The 25113-nt window shown below is 30.4% G+C and overlaps 1 protein-coding gene and 1 long non-coding RNA gene across 4 annotated transcripts in view; both read right to left on the bottom strand.

Annotated features, from left to right (window-relative positions):
- Positions 1-24062, bottom strand: part of Drip (aquaporin homolog protein drip) — a 53636-nt gene extending 29574 nt beyond the window's left edge. Inside the window, exons 1-3 of one of the 3 annotated variants that reach the window (XM_090119412.1) lie at positions 23849-24062; positions 14711-14791; positions 493-689 (exon numbers count right to left, since the gene is read on the bottom strand). In XM_090119412.1, the coding sequence (XP_089975538.1) occupies positions 493-689; positions 14711-14791; positions 23849-23870 (300 nt within the window). In that variant the 5' untranslated portion in view covers positions 23871-24062. Of the gene's footprint in view, positions 1-492; positions 690-3123; positions 3352-14710; positions 14792-23848 lie in introns of those variants that run through there. The other 2 variants (XM_090119414.1, XM_090119413.1) reach the window with 2 other exon arrangements.
- Positions 16863-18574, bottom strand: LOC149909441 (uncharacterized). The gene is made up of 3 exons (XR_016458301.1): positions 18256-18574; positions 17556-17697; positions 16863-17210 (listed from the first exon to the last, which is right to left on the bottom strand). It is a non-coding gene; the product is annotated as an uncharacterized LOC149909441 (long non-coding RNA).
- Positions 24063-25113: the final 1051 nt, after the last annotated feature.

Below are 25113 nucleotides of genomic sequence, written 5' to 3'. Positions count from 1 at the left end.
CTTACTTTCAGGGTTAAATTTGTGTTGAATATTTAAATGAAATTTATTAATCACTAGAGGTCCGCCCCGGCTTCGCCCGTGGTACATATTTCGCAATAAAGGGTAGCCTATGTCCTTTCTCGGGTATCGAAATATCTCCATACCAAATTTCATGCAAATTGGTTCAGTAGTGTAGGCGTGATTGAGTAACAGACAGACAGACAGACTTACTTTCGCATTTATAATATTAGTATGGATTCTTGTTTCAGCCAACACAGTCAAGATTTATTACTATTTATTTGAAAATTTTCGGGTCTTTAAGTCACTTACATATTTATAATTTGACCATAACATGTAAGCTTCTTCTACTTAAATATATTGGGCGATATCGATCTGAACATATTCTAATAATAAAACCGCTGCAGCTGATATGAAACACCGTAGCATGTTATTTAAACACCGTTGTTCTCAACACCTAGTTACTATAACATATAACACAAACTACAAACTTACTTGTACAATCGAAGCAACCAGCAAACCAAAGCACAGGGCTATGCTGGTGACCTGGGGCGCGTTGCTCGCAGAGATCGCGATACAAGCCGCCACACCGACGGAGGTGAGGAGGAACGTGCCCATCAGCTCCGCGAGGAGCTGCCTCCAGATCAGCTTGTTGTCTGTGACGTCAGCGAGCCCGATGATGGAGCTCGTCCCTGGAAGGAGGATCGGAATAAGTGCCTATATTCAAGGGCATATGTCGTTTTTTTATCCCTGGAAGAAGTAGCTAATATTCAAGTACTTATAGTTACTTCGTATCCTGAATATCCTCTCCTAAACAGGGAGGGCCCCCGTAAGTATTGTAATTAGAAAGAGGTAGAAATTACTAAAATATTTTTATCAGTAGAAATTATTCAAGAATACGAATAATTTCTACAGATAAATATATTCTATTGCATTTACATAGAAGTAAGTAAGTTCTTAAATTAGAAGAGCAAGGTTTCCGAATTTAATTTAATTATGAAAATTTTAAAACGATTTCTACGATTTCGTTCTTTGATGTTATTAAGTAATTAATTATGTTTTGAATGTTTAATTTTATAGTTTCCGTTTTCTAATGTTTATTTATCGTGTAATAGAAACTATATAAAAAATATTTTTGTTTGATGTCACGGGTCACCAAAATTAAAATCATCGCTTCATACTCAAATCACACTATTCCTTATTTGTTACGTGACGAACATACAAAATGTTAAATTGACGTATATTAAGTAGGACTGTTAAAGTGACGACTATTAAAGTTAATTTAATAGTCGTTCATAGTTTGCGGTACAACTGAAGTTTTTTCGTTATACAATAAAATCCTGTAATGCCTGAATAGTTTATATTTGATATAAACGTAGTCTGGTTGGTGTATTCCTTTAGCAAGATTCAGAATATTCGTCATACATTATTAAAATTGCAACTACTAGAGACTTAAAAAAAAATTACAATCCTGAAAATATTCAAAACAAATTGAAAATGAAAACCACGTAATGCTAGGCGTCCATTACAGGCGGATCGGGCCGGGCCGCATCGCAACGGGCCGTCTCTAATGGACGCGCTGTTTGCTCCTGCGTCCACCTGTACGGGGCGCGGCGGACCGCCTAGGCGGATTTTATCTAACAGACGCTCGCCGCTCACATCCGCCTGCCTGCGTCCACTAGACGGGTCGGGGCGGGCCGGGCCGCAGCGCACCGCCGGCAGAAATCCGCCTGCGAAGCGATATCCGCCAATGCGTTGCGGCCCGCCCCGGCCCGATCCGTCGCTAATGGACGATGTTTCATACAAAACATAGGCCGGCGTATTTTTGCGTTGCGATGCGGCCCGGCCCGATCCGCCTAGTGGACGCCAGCCATAAAAGCAACATTCATTGTTAAACAATAAGCGATAGCATTGATAATAATATGTAAATAGTATAAAACAAATAAGAAACGCTAAGAACACGGTCAAGTACGTTCAAATATTGAGATATTAAATACTACAGAATTGTTTTATACTGATAACAATACAAATGAACATATCCTATGTTGAGTAAACGTACAATTATTGTAGATTTAACGTTTACGAAAGTTTTTTTTTATATTGCTTAGTCTCTACCATTTTCAAGGCAATTTGTTTTTAACAAAGTTTTTATGCGATGATACAAACATAAACAAAGCTAATAAAATAAATGCTAGAGTATGTTATGATGATTGATTGTGTTGAATCGACTAGTAGTCGTTCTCACCGCGCCTTTTTATACACGTAATATATATAATGTTATTGTTTTAAAACATACATACAACTTATTAATAAAACACATTTTAAAGTTTATCTTTTTCTCATCGTTTTAATCATAAGTAAAATCTTGATTAAGATAATCACGAGTTAGTTGTGTTTAATAAGTTTTAATATTTGTAACAAGGAAACGTCTCATATTTTTTCAGTTAGTTTAACTTTAAATAAATAAGTTATATATTAGACCATGACAATATTGCAAATAGCATAAAGAATGTATGGAATGTATGTGTAATCTGCCAGTAGGTATTTAAAAATCAACAGATTTCAAGTAAACTAATTTTGAAGCGTAGATCTCACTTAGATCTTATTTGACGTTGATTTACATATAATTATATAAAACATTAATTTTAATGATTATTTTATTTTTATATTTCTCAGTCTAATCTTTATTATTTAATGTTTTGTTAATGGAAAAAAATATAGTTATGACCACAACAACTTATATTATCAAATATGAACTCCACCTACACAAAAAATATTTACTTGATACTTTCTTGTGTTCAAAAAATGAATCGGAAGCCGGTTTATGATTTGTGATTAGTCTCTCCAATTTCTTATATAGTTGTTAAAATTATATATATTTAAAATACTTGAAAACTAATAACAGAAAATATCTATCTTTCATTTAAACGAATTTAATCGATCTATGAAATTGAACATGCAATTAATTTCTAATAACTTAATGTGTACAAATGACTACTTTATGTTTATTATTTTTCCTGATATTACAAAAATAACAATATTTTTTGGCTTATTAGAGTATGTATGTAACATTTGTACATGACTTTTCTGTATAGATAATAAACTAAAAAATCATGCCAAACTTACTTTTCTGCATATCATCCATAGCGTAATCAGTTTTCATGTTTAACAAAGCACTTAATCGAACCGATTCACGAGCTCACAGCAGCAATAGCTTACAAAATTGTATTAGATCGCGGCGCGTTAGATTTTTAATTGAAAATAATACCGCGAAATGAAACCGCTGCGTACACCACCTTTCTGTGTCGCTACAAAATGTTGAGTGTGCGCTTGCGCCGGACGGGGATGACAGGTGATACAAAGTGCAGCGGACTTTTATTTTGAATTTCTTGTAATGTTTACAAATTATACGGCAATTGGCTATTCGAGCCGCGGCCGGCGTGCGGGCGGAATGCGCGCTGACCATTCCACACTTGATGTACAATTTGCGCGCAAATTTACTGGTGATTTCGCTTTTGCGTGGATCTTTAGAACTTTTTTGGCATATTCCAGAGGGTATACTTTTTTGGCATATTCCATATTCCATATCTTATCTGGTTTATTAAATGAAAGTAGTATCATATTAGGTACTTAATTAAGAATTTATTGGTTATAGTTTAGGTACCTATATAATTTATTTTCTTTCCTTTATCTGGTATTTCACATTTTTGTTGAACGGCATAATGTATTGTGATAGTTAAAGACTTCTTGATATAATTTACACACTAAGATAAAATATAAAGATAATAATAAATTTATGCGACACTTTCTCAAAAGTATTATGGTGAAATCATCACAAGAGGATAACCTGTTTGGCAGAGAAACAATGTTCTCGTGCCAAATGTTTTTCCTAACTTCCTCGAAATGGAAATCTCGTGAAGCTCACTAGTTTTAAACTAATTTGTATGAATTCGTTGAACCCGAAACAATGTTCGAGGAAATATATTTCTACAGCGAAGGTGAAACCCAAAGCAGAAGCTCATTAAAATAATCCAATATCCTACCTACGATAAAATTAAAATAACTTCATATCTATCTCTCGTCTAAAATACCTAGATTCTAAATAATTCGAAAACTTTCCACGTCTCCACTGGTATTTTAATTCGGAAGCCATCAGAGCCAGCAAACGGCAATTGGATTTAATTAAAAATTTAAACTAACCACGCACATTTCTCGTGAGATCATCTATCAACTTTTTATTGACGCATCTTAAGATCTTGGAAGGCAATATTACATAAGATAATGGTATTACAGACATTATGTAGGAGAATATCTGATGATCAAGTATACTGAATATTAAAAGGACATTCGCCCTGGAGAGATCCAGTCTTGAAACCTGTCCGTTGGTTGTTTTGTTTTGCGCTTCTACATGTAACATCGGTTCATTGTATGATAAAAAGTTACAATCATCGTAATAAGCGTTCACTAAACTGATTCCAATCGATATGCATCAAGTACAAGGCCGAGCCCTCATGACAGCAAACCCTGCTGGAATGAGATCATTGATAACTATGCTAATCATTTGGAAGACGACTTAATTAAGACTTTGAGAATATAACTCTCCTAAGTATTGTTTTCATAGCCAGCCAGGATTACTGGTAACCATAAAATACATTTATAGTGGTGTTATCGGCTGTAAAAATTCAGTAGTTGCAATGTATGTTTTTCGATAAGAACGAAGGTGTTGTCTCAACCTCGGCTTGTTAAAACAGTGAATGTTTGTTCGCCACACTTGGGAGATAGCTAAAGTAATATAAGTGTTCGCTATAAAAGTTGTATGACGCCAACCTGCTATGTATATTTTAGCCAAGCGCCATAACCTTCTATTCACTAATTTCCGTATTCCAATGTGAACGAATTAAAAATCAATTTGGCAAACGACGAATACGAATTGACGATTTTTTTTATCTTACTTGTAAAATGCGTTACATTACGTCTTTAATTAATTTTGGAAGTTACGGAAACGTTTTTATACTTAACCTCTTTCCGGCTTTTGTTATTGGAAAAGGGATATTAATTGACTGAACGAAATAAATGTTAAGTTTATCGAAGAAATTTCTGTCTCTTATATACATAAAATTAACAAAAAGCACACATAAAACCTTAATCACTTATCTTTTAGGTAGTAGATAGCGCCTACCTCAGTAATAGTGTAAATAAAGTAACCAAATAAAGTGACCAAAATCGTTATCAGAATTTGTAAAAGGTATTATGATAGATAACACAAACGGCTACCATACTCATTAACGCTTTTAGGTTGATGGATCGTATTCGAGTAGGTATTCCAATAAAATGGAATAAACCAAATGCTCCGAACATTAGTGAAATTACTTCGTTGCATTTTAATTTTTAACGTTACTTCGTTAAATTTAAATAAAATTACTACCATAGGTATTACCGAAACGTTTCGATTAAGATTACTTATTTAAGAATATGTTCATGAGAATCTTATCATTCAAGAGAAAGTTCGATGTAGAGTTAGTTAGTGAATGCAAAAAAAAAACTCATAATACAAAAACCAATATACTTCTTTGTTCAAATAGAAGTATCAAAAGAATGTTTAAATCGTACATTAAATTTCATTTCGATATTTTGCACATGTTGTTTGTAATTTTCCCAATAACTTACAGAGGTCAACAAAAATATACCCAAATTAAAAATTTTAAAAACTCAGTGTCTAAAATTAATCATACGTTGTAAATATATCGCAAGGTACCTAATAACAAATTAAAAGATTTATTTAAACAATACAAAACAGAACATGGAAGCAAGAACGTGGAAAAATTATATCGGCCATGACAATGACAGTCGCGCTTGGACGCTAAACAGTTAAATTGATAACTCGACAACCTACTATATATATAATACTATGTAATGATGCGAATGCGGAATAAGCATCTATTTAACCTTAGCTATGCTCTGTGAAAAGTGGGTAATAGGAAAATATATCTTGGCTGTGATATGTAGCTTATATCCTACCTTGTGAGGCGCGGTGAACTTTTCAATCTGGGCTTTTTTTCCAGGCATCTGCATTCTTTTCCTGTTTTTTGCTCATTAATAAACATGTTTTTCAAAACCCGACAAGATACTAAAGCTAGTTTAGAAAACTTGATTCTAGGTGCCAAGTATTTAAATTCGCGTAGGTACCCTATTTCAAAGTCAATATAAATTTCGAAGGCCAAAACTTTTATAAATAAAATATTTTATTATTGAAGATTGGAATAAGAAGTTCTAGAACTTTCTAAAGATAAGACTAAATTATTGAGTATAATATTCGTCTATACACGTATACATAAGGCACATAAGGTTATATAAAAATTCGTGTAACGTAAATATAACCTAAACCTTCACGGTGGCAGCGGCGTATCAAACACTGCTGCAGCCTTGGAATGTGTCACTATGTGTGTGCATTTCTCTGCAAGTTATGAGCGATAACGATAACATTAATAAATATACATTGCGGTAACAATAAGTAACTTCACCTTGTCGTAATAAAGAAAAAAATCGTGAATTATGGATAGATAATTCTTAGGACATTTATAAACTTTAATTTATCGTGTAAGTATCTTTTGCAAGCTTGAATTTTTCAAGCTTTGCAGTTTGAATAGTAGCTGATTCTATAAGGATTGTATATATTCTGAAGATAACAATCTATTACTATAATGTAAATAATAAAAATGCAATTTTAACTTACCTCGCAAGTCGCAACTCTTACAACATAGGCAACTTAGATACTTTGAAGAAGATGAAGTATATAAGCTCTAATAGGATGATTTTCGCATACGTGTTACGACGACAATGTTTTTATAGTAATAGGGGTAACTTATTAAAATTTGATTTGTAATTAGTATTAGGTATGTAAAGTAAACAGTACCTTCTATAAATAAAACGAATAAGACTGTTAAAAATATCAAAAACATATGATATTTTATCGATACGCTAGTAATTTAAAAGTTCCCGCTACCTTCTATAACTTGCAACTGTATTTTAAGAACCAAGAATACGTAATTATTTTCACTACCACAATGTCATTATGTAAATTTGTGATACGTTTATATCATTCATATGTATATTGTAGAACGCTATTGTATTATTACAATATTAATTAATAAATAATTGTAGGTATATCGTTGTATGAAAGAAACATATTTTTGCCACAGTTTACCAGTTAACAGTTTATTTTTAAAAAAGATTTTAATGCTACGAATGACGTATTATTTCTAGATTGTTCTTTATCAAATAAATTACAGACGTTGACCCGCTCATTTCCATCTGATTATCATTCTAGGAACAACAAAGAACAATGGTACATCATACTACAAAAAAAATAATAAATTACCTATCTACGTACTGCAAGGTCTCAGTATATTGTATTTCAATGTAGGTAATTTATATTTATGAGTCGAAATATGTAAATCCTTTGAACACGGAAAATCAAATGACTTTTTTACTGCGCTTTAGGGACCCGTGCCTTGATATAATACGTCATTATGTTTTTTATTCGTTTGTAGATACAAGAATGCTCATCTCTCTATTTGGACAAGTTAAACTGCGATAAATTTGGATACAAGCATCATATATTTAAATTTGAACTAAGTAGTACAGACTACAGATTACGTAGTAACTATTTAGTAATCTGTAATACAAAGAACAGATTACCTACAGATAGAGTATTTTTAAAATACAATCAAATGGCTAAATCCAAGACTACAAAAAAATCGTCTCCGAGGACATAATTTTACCTATATACGTGCTTCCTTAAAATATTATTGAAGCGTTGAATAAATTCCTAGTAAACATTATTAATAATTTGGGAATATTATAACCATATACATCAGGGACAGTAGCTCTGTCACCAACAATATATCTTCTAAGAAATTTCGAAATAAAACCGCACGGGCTAAAATATCAACCATAAAACGTACATAAATATAAACGGATCCTTATTGTTATAACGTTAAGGTTCTAAATCGTGATAAACAAATCCTAGGTTCTGTTTATTTGATCTGAAATCGTGATTAAAGTTGGCACGAAGCACGGGCTCCAAAGAAGATAAAGACTTGACTCACTGGAAAGACCTGAATATTAAATTAAGAATATAAGAAACATAACTACCTAGATCATTTAAAAAAATACATTTTATTTCGGACCACACAATGTATAATAAAGAATATTAAATTAGTTTATAGTTTTATACCTACGGATCTACGAACAAGCAAAGATTTTATTTTTATAAAAAACCAGTAAAGCACAAAAAAACTGGACGTATTTATTATAATCTACATTGTAGATAATTTAAAATAATAAACTCGAGTAGAATTCAAAATTTAAAGACGATTTATCATCATTAACTAATGTAGATTTATATTGCACCAATATTTTAAATGAACCATATGGTTATTATGGTACCTTACTGCCCTTTTGATTCAACGTTATTCTCAAAATAGCCCGACATTATTCTGTGAATAATTCCCACTAACCATATACATATTTATTTCTTTCGTATGTCAATATAATGAGGTTTATATTCCCGATATTGCGAATAATAAATGCCTAAGTGGGATGGAATCATGACCTAGTGATGACCTAGCGATGTTAGCCTAAATTTTACCGATTTTTAATATAACGTCTTACCTAATACCTCGGTTATTGAGTATTGTGTCCGAATATAATGCGTGGGTACAGTCTGTATTTTTATGTTGATTTTGATGTAGATTTGAATTGTTATCATTACAATTTTGGAGTGAAAGCTGTCTCATATCCTCTTGACGAACACATTCTTTGTCAATAAATATACCCAATCTAATCAGACTTTATTTTTATAAAACGAACGGATCTAGAAAGTAAATGGTTACTAAATATAATACTAAATTTTAATGCTATGGTTACATCATGAAAGCTTTCTCTTGGTATCTAATATTATATTAACACTGAATACCTACTTCAAATCAGCAAGTGTATTATTATGCAAAACAATAGATCATTAAGATAGATCAACCCACGTATTGAGCTTCCATGATTTACTGCGATCTTCACCTATCTCAAGTAAGAATCAAAGTTATGTAAATCGAAAAATTTTCTTTACTTGACAAAGTTATATGTATATGTGATTTTTTGAAGTATTTGATTGTGCAAAATTCTTTAACTTCCGAAATGTTTAATTTCATCTATTTTCAATTTACAAATTCACAAAATTTTCGATTTATTATAATTAAAAAAATCTTACGAAGCGTTTTTAATAAGTTTTTATCTAGCTATTCTATGAAGGTTTTTGGCGTTCAAATAATCTCATAAAAGTGAAGAAATACCAGAGAAGATAATATTAAATAATGTGATTGTATCTATAAAATTGAAATAAAGGAATCTAATCGAAACAATAAAAAAAGACTACATTTCTAAGTAGGTAATCGAGTGAACGTGTTTTGTACATTTAAAAAATTGTAAAGTTCGCTGTATTGTTCGATAGGTAACTACATTAATGTTAATTTCTAATAATATAACATACTTATCGCGTTTTATCTCTTACACGTTTTTTATTTTAATCTATGAAATTATGTATTAAAAATCATTTTATTAACCGACTTCAAAAAAAAGGAGGAGGTTATCAATTCGGCCGGTATATTTTTTTTTTTTATGTATGACACCGATTACTCCGAGGTTTCTGAACCGATTTACGTGATTCTTTTTTTGTTCGATGCGGGATGGTGTCGAATTGGTCCCATAAAAATTTTATTCGGATAGGCCCAGTAGTTTTTATTTTATGAGCATTTTTGTCTGTATTTGTAAATGTTGCAAGTGCAAGTTTGAAGTCGGTTGTTTTTAACGCAGTTATCACTTGTCTATTAATAGTAATTTGTAAAATAGTGCTATTAAAAACACTAATCAATCATCAAATCAATATATTAGAATCGGTGTAATTAGACTGTAAATTCAGTTCATTTAGGTACCTATCTAAACGTATTTATGTATTTATTAATTAATTATTTACTCTTAATTGTACAACAGTGTATAATAATAGTTATGTAGCGTAACTATTTAGTAATCTGTGATGTAGCTTTTTCTATTCCTACCGGTAGAAGGCAAGAAGTATTTGATAAAAAAAATACTCCGTCATTTTATTTCTTACTGAACTAACTGATGAACAAAAACTATTTCTCTGTATGCAATTATAAACCTATATTATAATAATACACACCGAAATGACATGAAGCTTATGTCATACATAACTGTATCTCGCATGAATCGCGTGTAATTCTATACATCAGCTATTTACTTCACCTACGCAGCACAAATATAAATTGTCGGCCATTGGCCTGCTTTTTGCGATCTTTGTTATTAGACCTCATTTTCCTACATCGAGTTTACTTATAAGCGAGACGATCTTGGCATTGTATGTATTTAATTAATGTATTCTTATCATACTGTTCAAATGTAGTTGCTTTTTTTGCCCATATGTATAAAAACGTTGTAGCTGGCAGATTTGCTCGCAATAAAAGGTTTCATATTAGATAGTCTTTGTTTTATTGTCTATCTTTGTTTTATTGGTAAAACAAAAAATAATAATTAGAAATAAAATAGAAAATTGAGGTGCAGTTTCGAGGAATTCGAGGATGATTCTAAAATAAGTGTCGTTGTTTTCTTATAAAAATATGTATACATAAAAAACATACCTATCTATATATTTTTCACTAATTGCAAATCAATAATAATAAAAATAGGGTTCATTGACATTGATACGACATAATAGCACAGATAATATAACACTATACATAATAGTGATCAAATTACCGTATTTATACATTCTAATGATAGTTATATCTATATGTACCAATTACAAATATATTTTACTGGTATATTTTATATTTGTTACTGAGTAAACATGTTATTTGAAATTATATCAACATTGATAAGTTATATATGTTACTAAGTAAACATGTTATTTAAAATTATATCAACATTGGCTTTTAATAAAAGTCCTATTATAACACATGCAAAAATATCGTGCATTATTATTTTTCCAACCGTGACCCGGTACCGTCAACAAATAAGGTTAACAAGCATATATATTTGTCGAAAGAAATAGTAGGCGAGTTTTATTCAAGTATGCAGTATGTATGTATGGAGTACAAAGGATGTGCAAATAAAAGTTCGTGCTGTTATTGATGCAATGGAACAACCGCGTGGGATAATACTTATCTACAATCATCTTAGAATTCTCGAGAACCATAACATAATAATTTAGTATGTAACTAAGATCGTTTTGCAAATTTATCTGCTGTTAAAATAGTTTTAGGGTACTTGAAGTAATTGTTGATACACCTGTAATTCTGCAATTATTCGGTATCTCACGCATTGGGTCATTAAATCAAAATATTCTGTGTATTTTAAAATGTATTGTAGGTTAGTCTAATTATCGTATAGTAGTAAATCTAGATATTAAAAGTAACTTAGTAAAAATAATGCTGAAAATATGTGATGAAGTCAAATAATTACATAAAGGCTTACGAGCGCCTGATTATTACAACTGCACCCTTTGTATAATAATACACTTTTGCTAAATATACCCTTATTTTTTATGTAATAGGTAGATGAGTAACAGATAAATGTAAATAAATTAAAGGCCGATTTTTCAATCGCGAGATAAACAGTCTAATAACTACCCCTCGAATAGATTTATTCAATTATTTATCTAACTCATAACGGCTCGCCTATTTTTCAATCGTGATTTATTTGATGAATAACTATCTGACCAAATATTTCCATATTGGCAGCTCTGCTCTCGGAGTGGCGAAACAAAAATATTAAATTAGTCAGGTTAGAGCGGGATAGAGTCAACTCTTGCAATTTGTCAACAACCGTCATTATGACTCACGTCAGGAGTGCATTTTAGTTTTAGTTGTCTTCTATGATTGTTGATTGTTGTTTTGATTCGAGTAAAGAGTTTGGTTAAATTTGTGTTTCAATTTATATATTTTACGATAGAAACGACATACTTAAAGGCAGCGTTCGGCAAATTTTCAATGGCATGGTCATCAGTACTATCAAAAACATCAATTTCAATATGATTTTATTTGATAATCATTATATAGAAAGAGGTTTAATTGTTAATAATTCTACGCTCTATGTTATGACATACGAAAATATCCCAAATTTGACGCGTCAGTTGTCAACTCAAAGTCTCAAACGCCTAACCGTCGAATAGCGCGCTATCTGGCCGTTGGAGCGGCAAATAGATTTATTCCTCAAATAACGTAGTTATTCGATAGATAAGGCCTATTCGTCTATTGAAAAATTGAATATTTTGTTAACTGAAGAATAAAGTCTATCTAGCTGTTTATCTGGGCATTGAAAAATCGGCCCTAAAAGATAAGATGTCCTGATTACTAAGATTGTGCTATACTGACAAACGGAGCATACTTATTACAACAATTACACACAAACAACAATACAAATTTATAGTATTTACATTATGACTCATTCTAATGATTTATGCATCTGTGGAAGACCGATTATGTCACTTATTACGTATTTAGATTTAAGATTAATTGTACGAACGAGTTGAAGGAATTGTTTACTTTGAAAGGTTATATTCATAGTTCGTGGTTAATGTGACCGAATCAAACTGACTTGATTGCAAATTATGTTTAACATGAACCTAATCTAAGAAACGATTTTAAAGCACTTATGTGACTTTTATTGAAGAACCGATCTTTCAAAGAATGAAATTACATTATATTTTAACATTAACATAATAGATGATCGAATTATCTATTAATTTTACAAAAGATCAAGTGCAGAACATTAGCATATCAACGTCTAGGGAAAGGGAGCTGGCTTTCACGTCTAATCCTTTCACTAAATCTACTTTAAATGACATGAAAGCGTAATCACGACCTAGTTTCTTTGATACAAAGTAGCTTTTACATTGTCAATGAAAAAATATGATGGATGTTACAATAACAAAACACAAGCTTCCGCATACTACCTAATTAGTCTTTGTAATGTTCTATAGTACAATTATTTCTCAATATAATTGTGGCTCAAGTCAAATAAAATTATCTTCAATTGTTATTATCTTCGTAGGATGATATCAATCTAAAACGTAACATTTTAAAGTTACGTTACTTTATCAAGCGTTAAGTCTATGATTATTTCGATAGACCATTAGGTCCATTCATTTTTTTCGATCATACGAATGATTTTGACTATATAATTTTTAGTAAAAAGTACTTGTAATGGGATCAAGCAATTATTTAAATTCAAAATAGACTCCTCCAAAAACGTGCGTTTATGATATAAATCATCTACTTTTTTCTAAACCTTCACCTTGATCTAACTCAGCCCTGAGATCAGTACCTAATGCCGAGACGTGTGTTGGATCCACAGTTGGATCCTCCTGATATGCGACCGATTTGCGCATCAACATTTGCGTTTTTATAGTCACGATCTAATTAATTTATAACTATCAATTATATAATAATGACTCAAATAATAAATAATATAGTCCATAGAATAATATGAATAAATTGTGGAAGCGATGGATTCCCATGCAATGACAAGCTACATGCAATTTCACGTAATACGACTGATGAAAATGTGGTTTCATAAATCCCTATATTCTGATTAGAATGAAATATTAATTAAAAAGTGTATAAAAATATGATGAATGAAAACTAAAATCAAATATTTAATTTAAAATTATATAGCTGTAATAGAATTTACATTTAAACAGTCTAGACGCTTAAGTAAATTTAAGACTTAGGTATTTACATAAAGGTGTTTCTGAAACAGTAATTAAATGGCGAATCTGATTACTTAATTACGGGTTATCCCGACGATGTCGGATGTGGGTTAAATTACTAATATTAAACAATAGAATGATGCCTAACAATGAGAATTGACGCCATGCTTGCTAGATGGCTGTTTTAAAAATAAATAACAACAAAAAACTTCAAAATTATCCAGTATACATAATTATGAAAATCATTAAGCCGACAAAAATATAAATAAAACATAAAAACTCACAGTTTTCACTTGGTTTTTGTATTTCTAACACTTCACCATCAGTATTTTCTTGTACTTGATATTCAGTTGATTCTTGACCAATCATTTTTATTAATAAACAATTATACTTCAACGCAAATAATAATAATAAGTTTATTTCACAATCGCGTGTATCGTCTTATAATTATGATGAACGCAATAGCCAGTCGATGAAGAAAAAAATATTCATGTACCCTCTTCAAAAAAGTTCCGTAGGTACACGCACTAGCACAGTGATTATTTTTTGTATACAAATAGATACTCATAAGATTATCCTTATTGATTTTTAGATTAAAAATTAAATTGATAAGATTTTTTTCCAAATTCCATGATATGACTAATCAATAAAATAATGACATAGACAATAAGTAGCTAATATTGATAAAATATAACCCATTACTTCGTGCAATTCCCATGCAATGACATGCTATTGTAATATTTAATCCCATGAATGTACCTAAATACTAAAAAATAAACATGAACCCAGACGACAATTACAACCAAAATACAATAATTTAAAAAGCTGTGACATAACATTATCCTCTTAAACCTTGCATTACAGTGCGAATATATTGCAAAGTGCATATTGCATATAAGACATCACAAATTGTAAGACCCCATGCGATCTTACCAATAAGGGGCACTTTCGAAGCCCTAGTGGGCTGTGGAGCTGCGGCTTCTGCTGAGGGGTTGGCATTGCCGGATTCTATATCTGTAACCATATTTTATCATAAATAATGTATACTAGAAATATTTTACTGTCCCCCAATAATAATGTAAAAATATGTAATACAATATATTGTTTTTACACCATCTTATCATAATTCTTTATAGCAGTCCAAGCAATAAATGCCATTCATTTGTGCAAAGATAACGCTGTAGTACTCATGAAGTTATGAAGTAGGTAGTAGGTACCTACGTCGTTCTCTCGACAGTAATTTGCGACAGATAAATTAGGCTAATATGTCGTTGAACAAAAGTTCTAAAAACGATTCTCTAGACCCGAGACTGACGTGTCCTGCGTGATCTCAATAACAATGCGTCAATCAAAACAAGTGAGTTTAAATAAATTACACCGGGGAATTGAAAATTCCAGTCCATCGCAGACAATTCCTTTTTAAGTACCAATTGAGGTCCCACATGCGTATACCTAGCGCCGGTTATTCGTTATTTTCTCTGGCTTTTGGCCAGATTTACGTTGATATTAATGTCTCTTAAATCTTCATGTGAATAAACGTTCATCGCATTATGGACGAAATAAATTATGTTTATTTTTATTAAGTTTGTCAAGACGACGCTTGTACGTGATAGGATTAAAATATTTTAACATTTAACAGGGATTCCATGTTAGTTTGGTACAATGGGGTAGGGGTAGGGGGCCGTGGGTATCTTTGGAAGATTTCCCCACTATAAAAAAAAAGGGGTAGGTACATAGCATAGCATATTATTTTATTTAATGTTATTAATAAATTAATGAAATACATAGTTATTAATAATAGATTCATAGTTTTTGTGTGTTTTATATGTAGATAGTCGTTAACAATTAATTGAAATATATACAAGTATCTACTTCAACCGTCAGTTTACTTAAAATAATATACGAGTATATATTTTTTCATGATTACTTATAGAATTTTTTAGTAGGTATTTTACGCTAGTTGGAGCTCGTGTTAATTTAATTCTGTTGAAATAAGAATCGAAATATAATTTTCCCAGATATTAGTCATATACTTTTAAAATACATTAAAACACTGAATTCACAGAATTTAAAAGGAACTCGGAAATATCGACAGCTATTTCATGGGAATTACGTACCTACATATATAAATGCGTCATTCAGTATTATAAGAATTATTAACATTAACATAATTTATAAATATGTAATGTAGAGAAATGATTGGGCTCAATGACCACGGCTATGCTAGATTTATACCTACTTAACAACTTTCCTTTTGATCATTATATTGTAGTCACTGTAATATGACACTTCAAAGTCTCGTATAGTAATAAGTATGTATATAATACAGAAAATATATCGCTATTTATAAAATTATTAATAATTACTTCTTGTTTACTTTTTTTGACAAATTGATCTAGTTACGCAGAACTTACGTACCTAATTACGATGGCAGTATATCTAGTTTATAAACATCAAATCTTGATAGTTTTAATTCAATTGAAATAAACGATACATATGCAAAAAAGGATCAGTGAATATTCCTACATAAAAAATTTGGACATAGCTCCACTGAAATATAAAACCTCTTCTTTTGAAGTCGGTTAAAACACTTTCGATATATGTATATTCATTTCACAGTAGTTATATAATTAAAGCATTATCACCTTAAGATATGAGCGTAATTAATTATAAAAAAACGATTAATTTAATTGACTTATTATGTGTAAATAAGGTATAAAATGCAATAAATTATTGCGATTACTGTGACAATTAACGCGAAATTGCAATAAAGTTATTCGAATTGTTACGTAGTACCACAGATCTAGCACTACTAGATTCCGAACATGCGTGGCCACCTCAGTGCATTTCGCTCTATCTTCGAGTGTTGCCATTTTATAAACATTCCTACATTTTAGGGAAAATTTTCATTAAAAATACGTCCTCAAATTCACTCTAACATTAATTATTTATTACAATTCAGTGTAATAAATAAATAATATTAGGTGAATTTGAGGACGTATTTTTAATGAAAATTTACCTTTGTAGTTTTTATAAACATAATATACATTCGAGAAGGGAAGACCACAAATAAAGGAATATTAAATTCAGATACAGTTTCAATGTGTTTTATTATCATAGGTTATTTTACACATGTATAAATTTCTGTGCTAAGGGCCGATTACAAATATTGGAACATAAAAATCAAGTAGGTACAAAATCTACATAGCCCGATGTCGAATGTTTTTCGTACGTAAACGTACGCTTTTGGGCTTATGAAATTTAGATATAAGGAAAAGTTGCGTAATTGGCTTGAATATCGTTTCCTTGAGTTTTAGAAAATATTTATTTCCGTTTTCGATGCTGCGGAGAACTTCTGTTTCTTCCATATTTATAAGCATTTAACAAGCAATTTCTTACGACGATTAGCTGATATCTGTTTTTGCTTCTGCAACTGAAAAAATAAATTTTATAATATAAAATATTTTTTGTGTCAAGGCCATTGTATTAATTATTTTAATACCAATATATTGGTATCAAAGTATAACATTAATATACATATATAGCAAATAATTAGAAATAAAAATACTTCAATATATTAAATTTGAAACTATGGCATCAAAACAACTCTGCTTTTAGAAATAAAAACATTTTTTAAAGAGAAATGCTAACAATTAATGGCAAATAAAATGGAATTAATGATTAATTTACTCCGGTTATAATTTTTTATCCATTATTAAGTATGTATTACCAAATAACTTGTTATTTTTATTAATTAAGATGTATTTTTAGTACAAACCAGTTTTCGAGTTTTAGCACCTGGGGACACATTTTAATCATTTGATTTCTGTCTATTCCTTTTAACTCCTCTATAGCTCGTTGATGGTATTGGAATTTGGATCATCATTTTGTGTTGCCGATACTGACTGCACAGATTCAAACTAAAAAAATATAAATTCTTAGATTTATATTTTACTTTTATTTTACTAGAGAGTTAATGTTAAAAGCAATTTAATATGTAACAAAGTTTAATAAACGCATATGAAAATAATCTATCTTAGGGTTATAGGGAAATCTAACAATGGAATTTGATTGTGATTTAAAATCAACTTCTTAAAATGTAGATAAGTAATTACATTCATGCTTATTGTTGGCGTAGCATTTGACTGAAGGAGAGATAATTTAGGTTTGCAAACAAAAAAATTGCGTTAAAATTCTTTGAACATATTCTCGCTTTTTAGATGGTACCCAATTTTACCGACTAGCATCAATCCATATTTTACGAATGCCAGAATACGTTGGAAAACTATTGGACAAACATTTTTTTGCAATTTTGTGGACTTTTTTTCCCATTTGCAGGCAACATTGTGATTGAGGTTATCTTACACTTAAAACCTAAAACTACCACGAAATATTAACAATAAGAATGATCAGTTGATAGGAAACAGTCAAATAAAATGATTCTGATATTATGTATCTATATTTAATTGTTTACTTACGAATGAAACGAAATTCCATCGGCGTTTGTTTCCGTGCGGCTGTTATAGCCTAATACGCTGCAACCACCCATAATTATAAACACTCAGTACACGTAGGACATTCAGAACACTTTTATAATTAACTTCCAAATGTATTTATCACCAAAAAGAACAGTAGACACAAGAAAACTAATTAAATATCAGATCTGCTTTGTTTGTTTGGCCCAGATTTGACATTGGGCCATCTAAAAAGTGGCCACGCAGATAAGGACAAAAAAAACGTATCTACATCCCCTTCACTCACATAGTGAAAGCGTAGCTATCTATCTCGTTTCACCATAGCATTGCATATCTACTAGTGCTAGATCTGTGCGTAGTACCACTGATAATATAATACTATGTACATAGTACCTACATTGTTTATGTCGTGTTTAAACATGAACCTGAAACTCTTGTTAATTTTTTCTGTGTAATGAACTCGAGATATGCTATCCTCGAGATACATTTTAATTTATGAGGGACAATTTTCCTCCCAGAATTAATTTTATTAATTAGTCTCAACCCGACACTTAATAGAGAACCTTATTTATAAATGTTGTTATAGATTGTAATTCAAGTAATAACTAGTTACTTAATATGTATTTTAAATTTGTATACTTATAAAAACTCTCCATAAAAGTAGTCTAATGTGTCCCAAACAAACAAATAAATTCTTTTTCATGGACCGAAAAGATAATAATTTAATAAACAGGCCTCTTATCGTTGATGTTAATAATTAATTATGTCAGTCATGTAGCATTGAATAGTTTGTTGAAAATAAATTTTACGAGTAATTAACCTCCTTACAATTTAAGCTTCTAATTTGTGGTAAGAGTCACGTATTAAACAGTAAACTAACTATTCTATAGATAGCATTAAATCGTTCATACATTTTGCTTATGCGATTCATTTCTCAACAAGTTAATTCGTATTGAATGGAACTTAAAATGATAACGAACGTTCAAGTATTATGTAACGCAATTTTTGAAGATTTTGACACCCCAACAATGGTGGTTACAAGGGTGTCCCCCTCCCCCCAAATTGCGTTACGTACCTAATACTTTAATTGAATACTTGGGGGGGCCAAAGCCAATTCACATTAACAACCCTACTGGCATTCATCAATTCCTTAACCAGATCTCAATTGAATACTATTTATAGCAGAAAAACAATTCTCTCTTGTATTTTGGTACACGGCCAATTATGTAAATTGTTCTTGAGTAAACACCTATTCCAATGATAAGAAATCAGTTCAATTGGCTAGGAATATACCACAGATCGTTATTAATAAACGATGGAATTTTTTTTATTTAAGATTGATTATTTTCATCAGCAAAATTGGTCTATTCTCTACTCGGAAATATGTATCTAATAACTAATGAGTAATACTCATGAAGTCATAAAATGATGGAGAATATAAAATAGACTGACTCCTGACATACAGGTTTTTACCTAGTTTGGGAGTCAGAGACTTCAATATTTCAAAATGTAAAATCTTTTGTCAATAAAGAATTTTTATTTATTTATTTATTTTATAGGTCGTGCCAACCTGCAAAATGACCAAGTTAAAAGCAAAGCGCAAAATTCCAAACAATTACTATCCAAATCTTATCTCAATTATAAATAGTTTATATTCAACAAAAAGATATGTCGATACATTCCTACGATATGCGTAAGAATTGCTAATTGTAAAAATGAATATGAAAGAGTCCACACAGCGATTATTAATTAATCATTACGGATCAAATACATGTCTAACCTTTTAATAAATATTCTAAATAAAACCTATCTCGATACATGATACATCCATCGATTAAACATGCGTAGTTTAAAGGAATCACCGCACTTTGAGTGGAATACCAATTATTGAATCCTTATTTATGAGTTCATGCATTATTTACTATTTTGATCGTTTAATATATTTACATATCTGAATACCTTAATGCGGGCTACCCACATACCTGCAACAGGGGCAATATTGGAATTGCACCCTTAATTGGCTCCTTAATTGTGATGTGTAGGTATAGGCAGGCAGAGACAATTTAAAGTACAGCTGAAATTGGTCCCGAGATTGTTTCTATATTGCCCCTGCGGCAGGTACGTGTAAGTAGCCGGCTTTACATGCGTTTGCTAATGTGTCTACACTCGCTGGTAACGACACGACAATCATTTAATTAAGGATAAGTTTTTGTAGGTTTATTAACACCTTATAAAATTTTTGTGTAATTATATATTGGGATAATTTTCACATAGTACCATACGTTTATATAATATCTGCTTCGTATCATTTGCTATTATCATATCGATAAGGTTACTATGAAATTTATAAGGCTATTCAGAAAACCAAATGTAAAAAGCAGAATCAGTTGTGTTGCCAATTATTTTTTAAGAAGGTAAAATTGTTTATTGCCTCAACACTGCATAATATTAAAAAAATAAAAATATTTTTTAATAATTAACTAAAAATATCCTGTCCAGGATTTTTTCAGTCAACCTATCTTTAATAAAATTTTTAATAGACTACATTTATTATAAATTTGGTCTCATTCTATTATCACGCCGGTGAAGGTCGACCTATATTCGGATCTTAGACCATTATGAAATATGAAGTGATATTAAACAACATATGTAACGCCGATCTATTTTTACGACATTTTCATTGTTCTAAAATAATTCAAGTCAAATTGCCGTATCGTTACTTTGAAAGTGCCTTTCTGTTTCTAGCTAATGGAAAAAATAATCTTACATAAAGAAAACCTAGAGCATCCAATATACAGTGCATTCAAATTTTATTTTCAATCAATGCCTTTCATACAAAATGTATAAAAAAGTATATTATGTACAAGTATTGAGACACCCAACTATGATTTATTTACGAATACATGCACGTTTTGTGTAATAACGTACCACGGTGGGTTTCCACCACGATAACATTTTCATCCTGGTCCATAGCCATACTAGTTGAACAGTTTTTAAAGGTGTCGTATAATATAGAAGTTGAAGCAGCTGTGAATATAAAAATAAACAATATTTAACTTTTTTTGACATACACATGCTTTTAAATTGATTTTACATATGATTTCGTTCATTAATTGATTATTATAGTCGTCGTCTTGAAATTTAAAAAAATATAACCTTTCTAATTTAGAGGCTTTCGTGTCAAACTAAACGTCAGCCTCATTATCAGATCCGTACGATTCGAAGAAACTAAACAAAAAATGCTTAGTTTACAGCTAGACTCCGATAATTTGGCTTGTATTTGCTTGAGCTTTTGTATGGAGTTATAGCGTCAGGAAGGAAAACCCGACTTATTTTTATATAGTACCTAGATTATTAAGTACTAAAAATAAAGATTTAATTTTTAAAACACCTTTTTCTTAATAATATATTAAATGGAATGTTCATTAATTAATAAAGATTATACTTTTGTATTATAATATCTATTGATAACATTAATCAATTTACACTCTCTTATCAAAGTAGGTACGTGAATTTTTACTACTGAGATTATCCTAACATCATAAACGAATTAATTTAGAATTACCTGTATGCATACAACAAAGGATTACGTATCTATATACTATCAATAATTATCATAATACATGATGACGGTTTATCTTTTAATGTAATTGTAATATCTGTAAATTTTACCGCCTACATAATTTACCTTATCGTAGTATTGGCATGATGGTATCGAGAATAGAAAACCTATTAAGATTTTCATTGTACATATAATGTAGTGCACACTACTTTCCTTCTTTCTTTTTAATCTATAATTTTTTTCTTTCTTTGAAATGCTTGCCATGAAGGAAGAAAAAAAACGGGTACCTTTAGTATGGAGGTCTGGTGTAATTTTCAAAATAAGAACATCTAATTTATATACAAATCAAAATGAAAATTTTATGTATCAGTTTGGTTTATGTATCCTGCGGAGTTCTTGATCAGTTACGTCATTAGAATATTCAAGAAAAGGGCTTATTATCATTAAAAGGCCGGCAATGCACCGGTAGGCGGTAACACCACCAGTGTTTATGGTCACTACTCACATGGCCCACCTCCTTGGCTGGTTCTACCATAAAAAAAAGTTACGTATGTTGTTTATGGAATGTGAAATGCCGCCAAAAATTCAGCGGTAAATGAACTGTCACAATCAAAGTGCAATCAACATGTTATAAATAGCTGCAGACAAAGTGTGTGCCGTACGCAATAAAATTTATTTTTACTTTTATTTTGGTATATATGTTTCTTGTTTTTCTTCAATGGCAACTACCGATCCCACTGAGGAGTTTATTTAGTTCGATTATTATACTATTAACATACATATTGATGGATGTTTATATGTATGTATTTTCTTATAATCAACTTTATAATTCCAACTGAAAGCTGTATGGAGTTTCTTTTGGCTTTTTATAAAATTTAGATTTAATTTTAGATAAAAGCAAATTCAAGACAGATTTTGCTCTAATAATTTCTACAGCGTAGTAACAATAATATTTTTAGGGGCTCGTTGTTTTTTTTACATTACAATTATAGTGTTACCTACATTGTTACCTACTATGTATGTAAAATATTGTCAATACGTTTAACTTAAGTATATTTCAATTGAAGTTTTTTTTTTTTCTTATATCGTACGTAGAAAAAATATGGACCATGTTGGTCTAATCCTATCATCTCTTTATTTATCTGGAGAAATTATGAAACTCTAAATGATCATATAATTTAGGGCACATATTAATATCATTACTTTTATTGCTATATAAACACAGATTTAATATTCCCATTTATTCGTAAAAATAATAATAAAAATACACAAAGATTTAATATCGATATATTGTATGCGTGATCGTTTATCATATGCATGTAGAATAAGCATTATCTGTGTAAGATTAAGATAAAAAACGTTGTAAATGTACTCGATAAACACGAAATTATTGTTTTATCGACCTAATTACTAGCAAATTAGATATGTACTGCATTTAATCTTACTGTAAAACTGTGACCTTTGAAAGCGTTTATTATTCTTCAGTTGTGTAGATTATATTGATAAAAATTCTATGAATTTATTATTTTTTCTTATTAGCTAAATAATTGGAATTCTAATATGACTATAACATCTGCACTTCATGTTTTTAATAAATGAATTTATTCAACTTCATGCTCAATTGGTTTAAGTTTTTGGTAATTATGTATGTAAACAATTGAAGGGTAAAATACAAATACTCATGCGATATTTTTTTTTCTATTCGAAATTATTTTTCTATTTAATATTTAATTCTAAAGTAGATTTAATGTTAATAATTATATCCATTAAAGGTGTACTTTACTATCACTTTCATAACACATTGGAATTTAATTTTTATCACGCCGTTTTGACAGTATCATTAAGATAACGTATTATGTATTACATGATGCTGGATTGAAAATTATTATTTCACACTCAATAATTATTTTTCGCAACGAATAATTTCTATAGCATATAGGAGGAATAATTTTTTACAATATATTTTTAGATTTTTTTTGTATTATAGGGGATCTTTATGTATTAAATTTTGGTAAATAGAAAAATATCACTTACTTTGTACGCCCTTAGTAGCCATTTCGATGTACAGAAGCTATTGACACAAAATTACAAACGCACTGCGTACGCGCACCGCTGTCGAACGCCGTAGACCACTGCTACGTTGCTACGAACCGTTTATAAATACGATAAACGTTTATCGGAACGACACTTATATATAATTTATATATTTTGGGACACGTCCGAACAGCGCACTCATCGAACTACAAATGACACTAGTTGTGGCCTGTTTCTGCAGCTGGATTCGCGATAAAGTGGTAAATTGTAGTACAAATATGCTTTTGCCTCCCACTGAACATTAGCTCATACTCTGAAATAATTACCGTAGAGGCTGAAATTGCGTAGTACTCGGAAATTTTATTTAGGAGTAAATTTATATGAGGATAATCATTTAGTATCGTTTTCAAGAAAATTGTATCGTATATTAAAATGCTCGATCGTATAAATGAAAAAAGTACAATTTGATAGTAATTTTGTGACGCGCTATCGTTTGAGATGAATATGGTGTGCAAATGCAATTACATTTCTTTATAGGTACTATAAAGATTCGTGGATGAATTTTTGTGGAATTTTTGCAAATGTTACATAGGTCAAGATAATTACACAGTGCCAGAATTAATTATCGACAGTAATGTATACCAACAATATATTATATAAAAAATTTATTCCAATGTAAAAAACATTGGGATTTATTTTTATATGTAGGTATGTTATTTTTATTTTGGGATACGTTGTTGTAACAAGATGGATCTAATTTAGTTATAATATATTAATTGTTCTGTTTGATATGTTGCACTTAACCAGACGGAATAAGATAATGTATGGACTGTTCACTGTTTGTTGTTTTTTCTGTTCTTATTATGGTAACATTAATTGGCGATGATTGGATGGGCACTGTTGAGGGATTTTCCCAGAACAAAAAGTTTATATAATATATGATCTCCTACTAAGATTATTCGTATTAATTCGGAACCGAAGTTATCTTTATTATACTAAAAATATACGATAATTGTTTAATCTTGATTTATTTCATATCTTGCAATTTATTAAGTGCTGAATCATTTGGATAAGAAATATTAATATAATAATTCATTTATTTATTGATAACTCATTGGTCCATATTGTAAAATTGTGAATATTACGTTTTTAAAATAAAATCGAGTTCAAGTAGTAGTTCAAACTCGATAAAAACAATTATGTTGCAAATTTTTTGTCGCACAAGCAACAAAAACAGTCTGAATAGTGTTAATAATCAGGTACGA

The sequence above is a fragment of the Colias eurytheme genome, chromosome 3, assembly GCF_061535395.1.
Source record: "Colias eurytheme isolate Ceu_HAF_F1 chromosome 3, ilColEury1 Martin Lab GWU primary, whole genome shotgun sequence".
Classification (NCBI taxonomy): domain Eukaryota; kingdom Metazoa; phylum Arthropoda; class Insecta; order Lepidoptera; family Pieridae; genus Colias; species Colias eurytheme.
The sequence above is the reverse complement of the archived record's forward strand: the minus strand, read 5'-3'. Positions and strand labels throughout refer to the sequence as shown.